Consider the following 16,733-nt stretch of genomic DNA (forward strand, 5'->3'; position numbering starts at 1 on the left):
GGTGGGAGTTTCTAAAAAAGGAAATTCTAAAAGCACAATGGGAAGCAATTCCAACAAGGAAAAATGGGGGGAAACAGCAGAAGAAGCCAATGTGGCTTCACAAAACTGGAGGTTGGGCCCGAAGGGCAGTTTGGGGATCCTGCTTGTGCACCGCCCGCCCTGCTGCACGGCAGACTCCCTGACCGAGGTGCTGGAGATGGTCTCGGATGTACGAACACTGACCCCAGAACTGTTAGTGTTGGGGGACTTTAACGTGCATGCTGAGACCACTCTCATCGGAGCTCCTCGGGATTTCCTGGAAACCATGGCTTCCTGGGAACTGCACCTTAGTAACACTGAGCCCACCCATGTAGCCGGTCATGCTCTTGACCTTGTATTTGTCCTGGGAGCGGCGGGGAGTGTTCTGAAGTTGGGGGTTATTTCTTTCACCCCCGTGTCATGGTCAGATCACTACCTGGTGAATTTTGACTTCTCATTGCCACACACCCTCCGCAAGGCAAAGGACCTATTAGAATGGTCCGCCCCAGGCGCCTGATGGATCCGGATGGATTCCTGACTGCGCTGGGGGAATTGGAACCTGCTGAAGGTCGCCCGGTCGAAACCCTGGTGATGGAGTGGAATGAGGGAATCACCAGGGCATTAGACCAGGTGGCTCCGAAACGTCCTCTCCCCCTGAACAGAACTCAGACAGCACCGTGGTACACACCCCGGTTGCGAAGTCTGAGACAGGAGGTGAGACGACTAGAACGCCAGTGGTGGAAATCCCGCTCTGAAGATGTTCGGACACAGGTTAGAGCAGCAATAGCTGCCTACCAGGTGGCAATAAGGGCAACAAAGAACGATTTCTTTGCTGCCTCTATTGCATCCGCAGACTGCTGTCCCAGGAAGCTGTTCCAAGTGGTCCGAAGCCTGGTCGGTCCAGTTGCTCAGGAACCCTTGGAGCATTCTAAGGCTTCCTGTGACAAATTGGCAAGGCACTTTGCTGATAAAGTCGAACAACTGAAGAACTCGATTCCGTATGCTGTGGATGCAGTAGAGGATCCAGAGTTGACCAGTTGCAATCTGGTTCAGTGGGATCAGTTTCGGCCTCTTCCTTCTGAGGATGTGGACAAGGTACTTTCAACGGTAAAGCCTACCACCTGTCTGATTGATCCTTGCCCATCATGGTTCCTTATGAACTGCAAGGAGAAATTGGGCGAAGGGATCAGGGCAGTGGTAAATGCATCCTTGAAGGAGGGTGTAATGCCACCGGCCCTCAAGGAGGCAATTATAAAACCCATCCTTAAAAAGTCCTCCTTGGATCCCCAAGTCTTGAACAACTTTCGCCCCATTTCGAATTTGCCATTTTTGGGCAAGATCATTGAGCGAGTGGTGGCTAACCAGTTGTCAGCACACTTGGATGAAACGGATTATTTGGATCCATACCAATCGGGTTTCAGGACTGGACATGGTACTGAAACAGCCTTGGTCGCTCTTCTGGATGATATGAGGAGGGCATTAGACAGGGGAGAATTCACCTTTCTTGTCCTCCTGGATCTCTCAGCGGCTTTTGATACCGTTGACCACGGTATCCTGTTAGATCGCCTGGAGGGATTGGGAATAGGAGGCACTGTTTTACAGTGGTTCCGTTCCTTTCTCTCTGACAGGCATCAACAGGTAGCATTGGGGGATGAGGTTTCAGACCCTTGGCCCCTCACTTGTGGAGTGCCACAGGGTTCTATCCTGTCTCCCATGCTATTTAACATCTATGTAAAACCGCTGGGAGTCATCATCAGGAGTTTTGGGCTGCGGTGTCACCAATATGCTGATGACACGCAGCTCTATCTCTCTTTTAAATCCTCACCAGAGTTGGCTGTGGAGACCTTGTCCAAGTGCCTGGAATCCGTGAGTGGGTGGATGGGAAGGAACAGGCTGAAGCTTAATCCTGATAAAACCGAGGTGCTGCTTGTGGGTGACAGGGGAAGGTTGGGTGTTGTCGACCTGAAGCTTAATGGGGTGAGTCTACCCCTGAAGGATCAGGTCCACAGCCTCAGGGTAGTTCTTGATTCCAAGCTGTCCATGGAGGCTCAGATTTTGGCAGTGAGCCGGGCAGCTTGGTATCAACTACACCTTATACGGAGGCTGCAACCCTACCTCCCTATTCGTCAGCTCCCACTGGTAGTACATGCCCTGGTCACCTCTCGATTAGACTACTGCAATGCGCTCTACGTGGGGTTACCCTTGAAAACGGTCCGGAAACTACAACTGGTGCAGAATGCGGCGGCTCGTCTGCTTACAAACAGCCGTCGCCGTGATCACATTACGCCAGTGTTATTTCATCTACATTGGCTTCCAGTTGTTTTCCGAGCCCAATTCAAGGTGTTGGTGTTAACCTTTAAATCCCTATATGGTCTCGGCCCAGTTTACCTGAAGGGGCACCTCCAGTACCACCAATTAAGCCGGCCGACTAGATCAGCCACGCAGGGCCTTCTCTCAGTCCCACCAACGAAAACAGCTAGGTTGGTGGGGACTAGAGAGAGGGCATTTTCAGTGGCGGCCCCACTCTGTGGAATTCCCTCCCATTCGATCTTCGCCATGCCCCTTCCCTGGATATATTTCGCCGAGCCTTAAAAACTTGGCTCTTTGGACAGGCCTTCGGGATTTCCGGGGTGGGCTAAAACTTTTTGTGATTGTTTATAATTGTTTATTGATTGCCCTATATTGTTCTATACTGCTGCTATTTAAAATGGTTATTGTTGACTGCATTGTATTTTATGTTGTATTTATATTGTATTTTATTGAATTTTAATGTGTACGTCGCCTAGAGTGGCTTCGGCCAGATAGGCGACACAAAAATTAAATTTTACTTACTTACTTACAAAAAGCTTAGAGATGACCTGAAAACAAAAAAGGACACATACAGGAAGTGGAACGAAGGCCAGGCCACAAAGGAAGAGTACAGGCAAGTATCACGGAATTGCAGGGATGGTGTCAGGAAGGCTAAAGCTGAGAATGAGGTTAGCGAGGGATGCTAAAAGCAACAAAAAAGCTTTCCTCAGGTATGTCCATAGTAAAAGACAGAGAAAAGAAATGGTGGCACAGCTACTCAATGAGGATAGCAAAATTATAATAGATGACAAAGAAAAGGCAGAAGTGCTCAATTCCTACTTTGGCTCAGTTTTCTCCCAAAAAAGGGTCTATGACCCTCCCGGGAAACATGAAGTAGAAGGGGCAAGATTGGAGCTTGAGCTTGACAAACGGTCAAGGAGTGCCTAATCACTTTGAATGAGTTCAAATCGGCAGGGCCCGATAAACTGCATCCTAGAGTATTGAAGGAACTGGCTGAAGAACTCTCAGAACCGCTGTCTATTATCTTTACGAAATCGTGGAGGACTGGTGAAGTGCCGGATGACTGGAGGAGAGCTAATGTTGTCCCTATCTTCAAAAAGGGCAAAAAGGAGGAACAGGGGAACTACAGACCAGTCAGCCTAACATCAATCTGGAAAAACTCTGGAGCAGATTATAAAGCAGTCGATCTGTAAGCACCTTGAAAACAATGCAGTGATTACTAGGAGCCAACATGGATTTAAGAAGAACAAATCCTGCCAAACTAATCTTATTTCATTTTTTGATCGGGTAACCTTCCTTGTAGACTGTGAGAATGCTGTGGACATAATATATCTTGACTTCAGCAAAACTTTTGACAAAGTGCCCCATGATATTCTGATTAGCAAGCTAGCTAAATGTGGGCTGGATGGAACAACTATCTGGTGGATCCACAGTTGGCTCCAGAATCGTATGCAAAGAGTGCTTCTCAATGGTTCCTTCTCAAACTGGGTGGAAGTAACGAGTGGGGTACCACAGGGCTCGGTCCTGGGCTCCGTGCTCTTCAACATTTTTATTAATGATTTGGATGAGGAGGTACAGAGCATGCTATTCAATTTGCAGATGATACAAAATTGGGGGGGACATAGCTAATACCGTGGAAGACGAAAGAAAATTCAAAGGGACCTTGATAGGCTGGAGCATTGGACTGAAAACAACAGAATGAAATTCAACAGGGATAAATGCAAAGTTCTACACTTAGGAAAAAGAAACCAAATGCACAGTTACAAGACGGGGGATACTTGGCTCAGCAGTACGACATGTGAGAAGGATCTTCGAATTGTTGTTGATCACAAGCTGAATATGAGCCAACAGTGTGATGTTGCTGCAAAAAAGGCAAATGCTATATTAGGCTGCATTAACAGAAGTATAGTTTCCAAATTATGTGAAGTATTAGTTCCCCTCTATTTAGCACTGGCTAGGCCTCATCTTGAATACTGCGTCCAGTTCTGGTCTCCGCACTTCAAGAAGGATGCAGACAAACTGGAACAGGTTCAGAGGAGGGCAACAAGGATGATCAGGGGACTGGAAACCAAGCCCTTTGAGGAGAGACTGAAAGAACTGGGCATGTTTAGCCTGGAGAAGAGAAGACTGAGGGGAGATATGATAGCACTCTTCAAGTACATGACAGGTTGTAATACAGAGGAAGGCCAAGATCTCTTCTTGATCATCCCAGAGTGCAGGACACGGAATATTGGGCTCAAGTTTCAGGAAGCCAGATTTCGACTGGACATCAGATTTCGAGTGGACTTCCTAGCTGTTAGAGCCATACGGCAATGGAACCAATTACCTAGAGAGGTAGTAGGCTCTCAGACACTGGAGGCATTCAAGAGGCAGCTGGACAGCCATCTGTCAGGAATGCTTTGATTTGGATTCTTGCATTATTGAGCAGGGGGTTGGACTTGATGGCCTTATAGGCCCCTTCCAACTCTACTATTCTATGATTCTATGCCTGGCTGCTGTTTTCATTAGTTTAACATTTAAACATTTTAACATTTAGATTTAAACTCCCCAACCATGGATGCACCCCATAATGCAGTTGCTCTAAATACCCCACCTCACATCCTCTGTGAGTTGGCCCATGCTTGTTTGTTGCTTACCTCAGTAGCTGGCAGGATGGATTAAACAGTAAGAGGTAGCCCTCTTCTAGCACCCTTCACCATTCTTATGCTGGCTCATCATCACCACAGAGAAGGTGTTTGTGGGGCACTTTAGTAAGACTGAGGGCTCATCCAGACAACTGCAAAATGTGTGACACGCCCACTATGTGTGTTCATTATTTTTTGGTCATCCAAATGACATCTCGCGCTGTTACGCATTTTCGTGGGTTAAATCCGCTTCTTGCAATACCGGCAAAAATGTGATTTGCTGTTTAAAATCGGGAATCATCCGCTGTGCCTTCAGGAGTTAGGATGCAATAGCGCGGACTTTACAGCTGATGGGCGGTTCTTGGGCGTTTCCCCTTACCTCTTTCTCCTCATTCCAGCCAATCACGTATCTGCACTTTTGCACATGTGCGAGAATAAGCCTGGGAAAATTGAACCAATCATTGCAATGGTGGGGTGTTGGGGGTGTGTGTCTGCAACTACTGCGCAGATGCATTTTATTTTTTGCCAGCCTGCAAACTGGGCAGCCGCTCTGGGTGAGATCTGCAATGCACAGAAAGCGAGAAAGGGGGGGGTCGGTTTCAGCCTGCCTCCGGAAAGCTTTGTCAATTTCATTCTACTTGCTGGGGTTTTTCCTTCAAATCAGAAAAGCATACATTTGTTTAAGTGTAATATCGCAAATACAAACAAGAAAAGGGCTGCTGGTCAGTTTCAAGCCTGCTCCAGAAAGGTTTGTCAATTTCATTCTCTGTGGGAAGGAAAGAGAGAAGGGTGTGTGTGACACATTTGCTTTTTTGGAGAAATAAGTGCAATTGCCAGCATGTGTATATCCTTAAATATCAATAAAGGCAGAAAAGCATACATTCATTTAAGCATAATATTGCAAATACAAACAAGGCAGGCATGAAACCGACCAGCAGCCTTTCCTTCCGAGGCGAGAACTCCTTTACAGCCATATTGTGCTTCGTTGCAAAGGGGGAGAGGAGCATACGTAATCTTTTTGCTGACCAATTGGCTGATAGGGGGAGGTTTTAGAGGCGGAGCTTGGAAAAAGCGAAAAGAATGTAGGGGTCTTACTGCTGCGGGTGCGGGTGCAAAAAAGCATTTTTTTTTAATTGGGAAAGAGCGAACTAAAAGGCAAAGTGAGGACTATCAGATGACAAACCGAATATGGAAACCGTGGATTATCCCGCTCCGTTTGGATAAGCCCTGAATGACATGGTTCAAGTTTTTATTCTGAATTTGAAACTGTAACAAATGATGAACTAGAAAGAAATATCCATTCACTACCACCACCTGAGATTTCCACCAGTAGGCATGCTGCAAGATACTGTATATGGGATTGCTTTAGCACCTGAGATGCTTGGTGGGGATAAAACAGGCTTGGTATATGGTGCTGCAGTTTAGAAGGAGGGATAAGTGGAAGGGTTAAACACCCTCTTCCAGCACAGTACTTCTTTCCTTCAAATTGTACCCTGTCAGTACCACTTCACGACAGAAAAGATGGTCGGATAGGATTTGTGAGCTCAGATGTCTAACCTGAACTTGAACACTCTGAGCTAACTTGAATTCCCTGTGTGCTCCTTTTAGAGGCGAAAAGGCACTGGCCTACAAATACACTGAAATATAAATAATTAAGCAACCCATCCCTGCTTGCAATCAGTATGTTAACTGCCTCCACACTGCCAAAATACACCTTTTGTTGTTGCCCCTTTAACATTTATGAAATAGGTGAATTATTATTTTCAAAACTTGCTTTGACATTTATCATTATTGGCATCAGCATCAATCATGATAGGGGTAGGAAACATGGCTACACAGACCACATTAGCAGCAGTACCACTGTCACCCCTATTGCATCAGAGGAGAGTGACCCTCATCTTCCACTGTTTAAGCCAACTTACCAGCAACTGATGTAAGTAATAACCAGAGCTTGGAAAAGTTACTTTTTTAAAACTACAACTCCCATCAGCCCCAGGCAGCATGGCCACTGGATTGGGCTGATGGGAGTTGTAGTTCAAAAAAGTAGCTTTTCCAAGCTCTGGTAATAACAAGGAATGGGTCAACTCACAGGAGGATTTGTCTAGCTATATAATAAGGCTCAGGTAATTCAGGACCAGGATAATGTGGGACATCTTTCCCTGTCCCAGACACACCATCCACCCCAGATGGATTTGGGACTGAAAGACCAAGGAAAGGTGTATGGAAGATAAATGGTAAGATAGCACAATTTGTGACATTACACAACATCCTTACTGTTCACAGGGCATGTCTATTACAGTTATAGCATTAACCTTAACTTCCATTTTCCTGGATTTGTGGAGCTTGAACCTACATGAGAGAGCTCTAACTCTGGTCAAACTGGCTTTTTTTTAAAATCACTAAACATTTATTTATTTATTATTTAATTTGTATCCTGCCCTTCCTCCCAGCAGGAGCCCAGGGCGGCAAACAAAGTGCTAAAAACACTTTAAAACATTATAAAAACAGATCTTAAAATACATTAAAACAAAACAGAGTTAAAAACATTTTAAAAAACAACTTTAAAAAAGGGTTAAAAACATTATTAAAAAACATATTAAGCAATTTTAACACAGACGCAGACAGGGATAGGTCTCAACCTAAAAGGCTTGTTGAAAGAGGAAACATAGATTAATATGGTGTAAATGAATATAGTGCATAAATGTGGGTAGCTTTTTTTTGTAATTATCTCTCTCCCCTTGCTGTAGTTTATCGCTTGCCTCACTAATTTTATTATCTGAAGCACCCTGTTTACATGTACTTTTAGTTCCTGCTTTCTGTTTGTGGCACATTTAAGTCTGGATTGTGTTGATTCCACCACTGATTAGCAGGCCATGCTATTTGGGTCCATCCTCTGCCCCTAGCCCCACCCACTAACAAACAGGAGTGTCCCTATTTTCATCAATGAAATGTTGAAAGGTATGATCATGTTAGGTTGTAAACTAGTTTTGCACACTTGATTTTCACATAAATGTAATGATACTTGAGAATTCTCATTACTGATTCGGGAACTAGAAATATTTTGATGCTGTGCAAGTAAAAGTTGAGCAATAGGCTTTGGAAACTCTACGTAACATCTTAAGAGTTGAAACTGTACTTTCATATCTTTTACAGAGTCAAATTATGTATGCAGTGGGCCATCTGATTTGAAAATATTGGGTACTGGCTGTTTCACAAATTCAACCAGTAGTAGAGAGGTGGTGGGGTGCCATTGCTCATCTGACTTTTGGTTGGTCACGTTGCTGCTGCTTACTGGGAAGAAGAAGGGGAAGGGTGAGGTGGCGGTGAGGTCAGTGTAGTGCAAACACACTGGCAGAATTGAACTGGTACTGCCACTGGATCATTTTCTCTGTGCTGATCTTGACACCATCTCCACCTCCCCGGTAGCAGGAGCAATGCAGCTGAGGAGGTCTGGTGAGCAGCGGTGCCCACCGCACTGTTAGCTACTGAGTGCCACATAATGTTTGTTCTGCATTTGCGAGAATCGATCCTTCAGCTGGTAGCACTTACACTTTGGAACTTCTTGCCCATTGATATTAAGCAGGTGCCTTCGCTGTAATGTTTCTGATGTTTACTAAATACTTTTTCATTTAAGCAAGCTTATCCAGACATGTACATTTGATATGTATATTTGATATATCTTTAAAACTGCTGATTTCATTTTGAACCTAAGGTAGCGTCCCAAAGCCCTGGGAATACTCTAGACACCCTATATCTAGGTAGATTGCTTGCTATCTTCTCCAGTCCCCTGAAAGAGTTGTTGGATTATGTAACACATACTTGATTAGGATAAAATTAAAGTTGAAAGATGTATACACCCAGCATGAGTTGTCCCATTTGACAACCTTAATGGCCTTTTGGCATGCTAGGTTCAAGTATAAACACGGTTTTGAACCTGTTTAACTAACACAAACCAATTTACTCTATGTACTCTTTGTTCTTACTCATTTTATATTCCAGGAGTGGGGAAGTTTCAGCTCTTCAAATGTTGCGGAACTACAACTTCCATCAGCCCTAGCAAGCATGGCCAGTGGCTAGGGATGATGGGAGTTGTAGTTCATCAGCATCTAGGGTTGCCAGGTCCATGGCCTGAGACTGATCCTGTATCTTTAGGAGAAGAAAAGGTCAGCCAAGCGCAGGTGTTCTTGCAACTCTGTAATGGGAAAAACCACAAGGTGGAATTCTTCCTTCCCCCTGCACAACTTTTAAAGATACAAAAGACCTCTTGAAGGCCGGGCCTGGCAACCAAGAGGTCTTCTGTATCTTTAAACATTGTGCAGGGGGGAGGAAGAATTCCACCTTGTGGTTTTTCCCATTACAGAGTTGCAAGAACACCTGCACTTGGCTGACCTTCTCTTCTCCTAAAGATACAGGATCGGTCTCAGGCCAAGAACTTGGCAACCCTATCAGCATCTAGCAAGCCAAAGGTTCCCTGCACCTGTTTTATTCCAACAAATGCCCTCTGCAATCTCAGATGAGAAATACTGAAATGCCTTTTAAAATCTGTCTTTAAAAGTCAGAACAGGAGCAAAGCATTCAGTCCAAGCCCTTGTAGCAATTTAAGGTATTGCCCAGGAATTTTCCAATACTAACAAGCTGTCAGGGCCACTTGGGTGCCCCTGCAACCCAAGATGGGGGGGGGAATTAAGGTCAAACTTTCTGTTTGTCTGGTGGATTTCTGTGCTGTTCCTGCTAATCTAGACATAAATATATTTTCTTTTTTTTTCAATTAATTTTTATTCAAGTTTCCAAAACCAAAACAATACAAAAAGACAAAACACAATTCAACAACTAATACAATAAAAAAAAGAAAAAAAAGAAAAAAAACATAAAAAATATTGACTTCCGATTTGTCTTAGTTCAGCTATAAATCTATAATATATAACAAGCCTGACTCTAAATAGATTATAAAATCACCCTCCTCCAGCAGTTATCTTAATTGGTTTCAAATCTCATTAACATCATATCATTTTATTCTTCCACAAAAAGTCAAAGAGAAGTTTCCAATCCTTGAGATATATGTCCATCAATTTTTTTTCTAGATAAACATGTCAATTAATCCAACTCATCAAGTCTACTAAGTCCAGTAATTTCAAATCGTTCTTCTTCCATTATCCGTATTGATTCCATCTTCCATCTTCCATCTTTACGCACCCCATAATCTTGCTGTCATAGTCATATAATAAAAGTCTGATAGGAATTTCCTTTATCACAGATATTTTCTTGCCATCCATTCCGAACGTATCACTGAAGTATTGTTGCAAAGCCACATCTCTGTTCCTCTTTTTTACATGATACACTAGCACATCTCTTGAGGATTTTTCCATTGACACAAAACAGGGATTAATTCTGTTAACTTTCTCCATTTCAAGTTCCATCAAATCCTTCCAGTCCAGGAATTTTTTTGAACCAATAATATCTTTATCTCCAATTTCTTTAATTCCTTCAGGGACAGCGCTGAGTTCCAAACCATAATATTTGTCTCCAGGATCCATCACAGCCAGGAAATCCAAATCTTTTTCCATGTCCATATTTAATCCAATCTCCATAGTTTGAACCTTGCCTTTAATTTCTCTTTCATCCTTTTTTGGTTTTCCAGATCTATCTTTATTCTCCTTTCTCATAGAATCCTGAATTTCTTTCAGCTCCTGTCTCATTTCTTCAAATTCAATTCTCAACGCTTGACTATTATTTCTCAGTTCTTGTTTTATTGACTTAATCCCATTCATTATTTTCTGAAACATGTCTAAAGATAAAGTCCCTTCTTGTACATCCATAGTCTTCTTAATTGTCATTCTTAAAGCCAAAGGAACAAAACCCCTTCAATTTTCAATGTCCCAAACAAAGAGCAGTTTATTTCTTTATCCAGTTACAAAGGAGTTAATCTTTCAAACCAACTGGCGTCACACTCTAGACAGCTCTTATCTCTTAAATGCCCAGAAGTGCAAAAACAGCTTTAGTTCACAGTGTACAAATAACTAGTAGCAGAAAGAGTGAGCAGATTCGTCAAAAAAAAAAAGTAGATCAGAAAAAATAGTCCCAGACTTGTTACACAAAAGTCTTATAAATCAAAAATCTCTTCCAATCAGAAACCCCTCATTCGTTGTAATCTTTATAATGCTATTTTCCATGTCAGCTTTTTGCAATAACAAAAAGATAGGCTATTTTTATTTTCTTCCCCCTTAATTCCGTGAGTAAAAGAGAAGGAGTTTTGACTCACCCAGGTTATCTTAATTGCTGTTCCTTTGACAAATCTCTTTAGCTGTATAGATAAGAAAGTGATAATCGTAGACAGGAGAATGCTTGCCTGTTAGTCCGTATTTTTTTAAAGAGAAAAAAAAATGGATCACTTGTTCAGCTGAGCTAGCTAAAAATCCTCACTCCGTTCGAGCTGCTGGAAGACCTTCTTTCACAGACAATTCTGACGAATTCCAGTTTCCAACAATCACAACAAAGCTGTGTGGGAGATCTCACGTTTCTTCCTTATCCGGAAGAAATTATCCCCAGTCCAAAAAAAATCTTTTCTGACTGGATTTATAGCTGAAAAAGTTTCATCCAAGACGAGAGCCGTCTCAGAGGCTGCACAGGCGGAGGGATCCTCCTGGGAAGTCCGACATAAATATATTTTCAAGAAAATATGTAACCAAGCAAAATAAGAAGCTGTTTTGTAAAATGTGGGTGCAAAATTTACACTTAACTCTTATTAAATAAGTGGTGTATCATTGACAAGAAGCAGATGAAAATAGTTTTAAAATACTGTGGTAACAATGAAAAGATTATGTAGGTGAATGCACTTCTGTTCACTCCTTGGATAAGAATGGATACCAAGCAGTGACCAATGAGTTACATGTTCCAAAATGTTGTAGGCCATTTCCAAGAGTCCAAAATGGCTCTGCATCATCACTCAGTCTGGAGCAGTTCCAGAAAGGAGGAGGAGGACTGGATCTGAACCTATTGGGAAACTAGATTCCCTCAGAGTGATATCTAAGGATTGGGCAAGGGACCCCCTGTGACATGGACTAATCAATATTTTACAAGACCCTGGAGCTGGCCAAAGGCAAAACTTAGAAAAACCAGTCAAGGAAAGCTTATGCTCTGTTCATGTGTTTCTTCTTATATCCCAAATTTTATGGAGGGTGAGGGGCAGCACACACCAGCTCAGCCCCCAATGCTGTCTTCTGCTCTATCCATTTTCTACTTTGAGTGGGAAGATATGGAGAGGAGAAATAAATTCAGCTGAATATGCTAATAGTTCTCCCATGATTGGGACCCCTGCTCTTTCACCTAAACACTCTAATAATTCCCTTTCAGACCTTCCTCATCAACATGGGAAGATTTCCAGTGGGGTTGGGAACGCTGGGGTAGGGCTTGTGTGCTTGACCCATAGCCCTCTTAATGCATTCCATAGTGAGCACCTGAAGAGGGCTGTAATGTTCATGCTAACTCCATTTAATGGTTGCAGGAAGATCTATTTTCCATGTTATCTCTTTGGGCAAATATTAGGAAGTGGGGACACTTATGTGTGATTAACAGTGAGTGGGCTGTCATTACCTTGGAAGCATGGAAATGAAACAAACAAACTAGGATTTAACTGCTTACATGAAAGACTAGGAGATACATATCCCAAATAAAATAAACTGATGCTGCTGATTCCTAACATAGATTTTGCCCTTTTAAAATGGCAATAGCTATGTCAAGCAGGCCACAATCATCATAGCTGTGAGAGTCAGGCTTACAAAAACAGACATTTTATGAAAGCTGATTTTTTTCTTTTAAAAAACTGTTTTCGTCTTAACATTTACCAAAATGCAACTGAACTTTGTCAGTACTGACGTGCTTGACTGTCACTTGGATTAAAGTGATGCCATCTTATATCTCTGCCAACAAGAATTTATCCTGTACTGTTTTACAAATTGTCCTTTATATTTATTACCAATGTAGTATTTCCTCTTCTCAAGTTTGCATTTGTATTTATTCATAATTTTATTTTGACCCATGACTTTTATAAACTTGAACTTTTATTACTTAATTGCAAACAGAGCTTCTAAATTGTTAGCTAAAAGCATTAAGATTTTTTTTGGTTTAACAACATTTATGTGCTGCTTGACTAATAAAACCTCAGAACAGTTTACAAAAAATAAAATAGAAGATTAAAATTATCAAAAAAAGACAGTTAAAAACAGATATTTAAAAACATTCAAAAACTAAGTAAAATCCACAATAAGATAAAAACATTAAAACGTATGTAACTTCTACACATTTGGATAAGCTTACCTAAACAAAAATGTTTTAAGCAGGCATTGGAAAGAGTACAGTGAAAGGCTCCTGCCTGATGTCAGTGCTACCGCACAACCAATATTTGGAAATTATGAGATACAAGCTAAACTTACATTTTCATGAAACTTTTGGAATAACCCCTAGACCCAGTATCCTACTGTAACTAAGCCTAAAAATGTCTAACTGAATCACATATTTTCCCAGTGTAGCTCTGCCTCCACTTCCTTCCCCTTTTGTTTCTTTTGTGTCAATTTCATATTGTAAGCCCCTTGGGATAGGGACCTGCCCTTTGATTCCTTGTAAGTGGCATAATATTATTGTTAGTGTTATTAATATATCTGGTTGTACTGCAAGCCAATAAAATTTAAAGGTTGTAATTAATGTATTGATGTCAAACTGTGAGGAGCATTCAAGAAGGATTCCACAGATCCAATCCTAGTATTATATCCAACCCTTTTATTAAATACTAGGATAAATATATGAAAAAGGTGACACAAATGTACCTGGGAGGAGTTTGTAAATACCTAAAAGAATGGGACATAATAAATAATTAAATATAAACATTCATTAAATGTGTGTGCTCCAGAAGTATTAGCAAAATGATCTTATCAGTACTGGGCTATAGGCAGCCAAAGCAGATGTGAAAGGGATCTAGGCTCAATATTGCCAGCAAGCATCAAGAACAGTTTGCCAGAAGGTCAGAAAACATCAGGATAGTTCCAAAGAAGGTTGTCCACTGGCCTGGGTCAAAGCTAATGTGCTTCTCCAAGGTGGCTGGAAGTAGGATACTGGGTGGTTGCAGACAGGAAGGCAGACCTGCATTGCAAGCACCAATGTACTGGCAGAAGGCTTCCAATTCAACTCCTGCTGGTTCCAGCAGACCTGAAATTTCATTTGATGTGCCTCTGTTTCTTTCTCTATTCTATTGTGGGCCAGCAGCACAGCTGAGACATTCCTGACAGACACTTGCACTGATGCCAGCTAGACAACATCCAATATAAAGCACGTAGTGCCAGAGAAGCTGGTGGTCTGCAATGGCCTGGCATCACTTTGTAGCTGTTTAGTCAGTGTGTTCCCACTCTTTTCTCTGTTTTCTTCTCTTTGAAGCCTGTGGATATTATTATTTGTTGCATTTTTCATCACATTATACAAAAATAGTCTCAAAGCGACTTGCAATAGCTAAAATCAGTTGTAAACCAGATGAAAACAAGAAAACAAAAACTAGAATAAACAAAATTCCCCAAATGCTCATCTGATAATACTATCAAAAGGACAAATTTTACCCTACCCCACTAAAAGATGAACACAACAGCAGAAGCCAGAACCATTTGAAGGTATGATTCAACATTAAGAGCCAAAATCCTGGGCAAACAGAAATTTCTTAGCTTGATGCCTAAACTCTGATAATGATGGTCCCAGGTGTGCTTCTCTGGGAAGAGCATTCCACAAATTGAAAAGCCTGTTCTCATGTTGCCACCCTCTGCACTCTTCTCAAAGGAGGGAGAAGGGTGTCTGATGATGACAGTGGGCAGGAAGAGGTGGTCCCTGATGTATTGGGGTCCTGAACAGCATAAGTCTTTATAGGTTACAACCAACACTTTGAATTGAGCTTGGAAACCAATCAGTGGCTAGTGTAGTTGAGTCAGAATCGATGCTATATGATTGGACCTTTTGGCTCCACTCAGCCATCTGGCTGCTGAATTCTGCAACAGCTGCAGTTTCTGAAGCATTTTCAAACGCAGTCCCACTTATAATGCATTGCAGTAATCTAACCTGGAGGTTAACAGAGCACAGGCAGCAGAAGGCGGCTATCCTTGCCCAGATGGTCTATCAACTAAAGTTTATGGAAAGCACTCTGCACCAATGGGCCACATGTGCCTCTAGTGATAGTAGTGGATCTGGAAGTACTTCCAAGCTGTGCACCTGTTCTTTTAGGGGGAGTGCAACCCCTTTCAGAACAGGTTGAACTCCACCCATCCAGTCTAGAGAACCACCTACTAATAGTGACAATGCTCTCCAAATCTCCAGATGACCTGTAAGTGGTTTCATATGGATGCTGTTTAACATCTATATTTTACCTAATTGTCATGAGCCCTAACAGGAGGGGGTGAACCAACAAGAGCGAGGCAGAGGATGAGGACTTGGACTGGGATGAACAACCTCAGGAGGGGCCAAGTGGCGGAATGAACTTAGAGGTTGCCCCGACTCCAGTCCTTGACAGCTCTGTACGCACAACTCCGGACACCCCTGTGGGAGCTCAGCCTGGCCCATCAGATGCTTCCCAGCCAGGCACACAGCCCCACTCCCCACATCCAGGCTGTCAGCCTCCCTCCATCAGAGGAGGAAGATGAAAAGGTGGCTGAAGCCCTGCTTTCGCCTCGCCAGGAGACGAATGAGGCAGGAAATTCAACAGACTCAGCTAAGCTGGAGCCTTCTCCTACATGCATGCTCTCAGCATTGACAGCTGGCACACGCAAGCGGGAAGCCCACCCAGTCCTACTTAAACTGACTTGGGGGGGGGGGCGAGCTGTTGCTGAGTCAATGTCTTAGTCGTGAAATCACATTTAGCTAGTTCTGGAGGGATGCTGAATTCTGAGTAAGAGTAGATAAATTCATGAAGTGCTCTGAACTGAAATTATCTCTTACTACAATAAAAGAAAAAATCACAGCTGTGTCTGAGTCTTTCAACTTTGGGCAGGACAGTTTGACTCAGCCACCACCTCCTCCACTTAACGACCCCATGACTGAGATGGAAGCAAGTGGCGGAGTAGGGGAGGACTACCAGAGCACCTTCGAGACAGTGTTAGCCGAACTCCAGCAACTTCAAGCCAAGTCCCAAACCCTCCAAACGAAGAACCAGACATTGCGCCAGCAAGTGAACCAGCTTGGGAATCAAGTGACGACCATACAACAGGGGGCTGCCCAAACCCCACCAGTGCCTGCGCCTCAAGTCAAGACACCTGTGGGCCTACCCCCCAATATAGTGGGAATAAGGAGCAGCTCACATTTATCGCTCAATGTGAGCTGTACATCAGTGTGAGGCTGTTGGACTTTCCCATGAAAAGAAAGGCAGGGTAGAAATGTAATAAATAAATAAATAAAATAAAATCAGCCTCCTGGATGGGGAGGAAGCCCAGTGAGCAACACCTCTGCTGCTTTGGAATGATCCAGTACTAACTCAATTTGATAACTTCATGGAAGCCATGGTGGAAAACCTCTGAGACCCCCAGCAAAAGGCCACTGTGACCCGTCAGTTGGGAACTCTGCGGCAGAGCAAAAACTCAGTTGGAACTTATACCAACACCTTTCGGATGCTGGCCCAAGGGATGGACTGGAATGAGCCTGCCCTGATGTACCATTACTACAATGGTCTCAGCAGAGAGATCCTAGATGAATTGGCATGAACCCCGCTGCCGGACACCTCATCAGATCTCATCCAGCTGTGTCGATAAACAGCAGACTTGA

The 16,733-nt window shown here is 42.9% G+C and overlaps 1 protein-coding gene across 1 annotated transcript in view; it reads left to right on the plus strand.

Annotated features, from left to right (window-relative positions):
* LOC133376492 (uncharacterized) overlaps nt 1-12,356 on the plus strand; it is a 137,691-nt gene extending 125,335 nt beyond the window's left edge. The window contains exon 3 of the mRNA XM_061608729.1: nt 12,303-12,356. Within this exon, the coding sequence (XP_061464713.1) occupies nt 12,303-12,356 (54 nt within the window). The remainder of the gene's footprint in view (nt 1-12,302) is intronic.
* Nucleotides 12,357-16,733: the final 4,377 nt, after the last annotated feature.

The sequence above is a fragment of the Rhineura floridana genome, chromosome 1 (assembly GCF_030035675.1).
Source record: "Rhineura floridana isolate rRhiFlo1 chromosome 1, rRhiFlo1.hap2, whole genome shotgun sequence".
In the NCBI taxonomy this organism is placed as follows: Eukaryota; Metazoa; Chordata; class Lepidosauria; order Squamata; family Rhineuridae; genus Rhineura; species Rhineura floridana.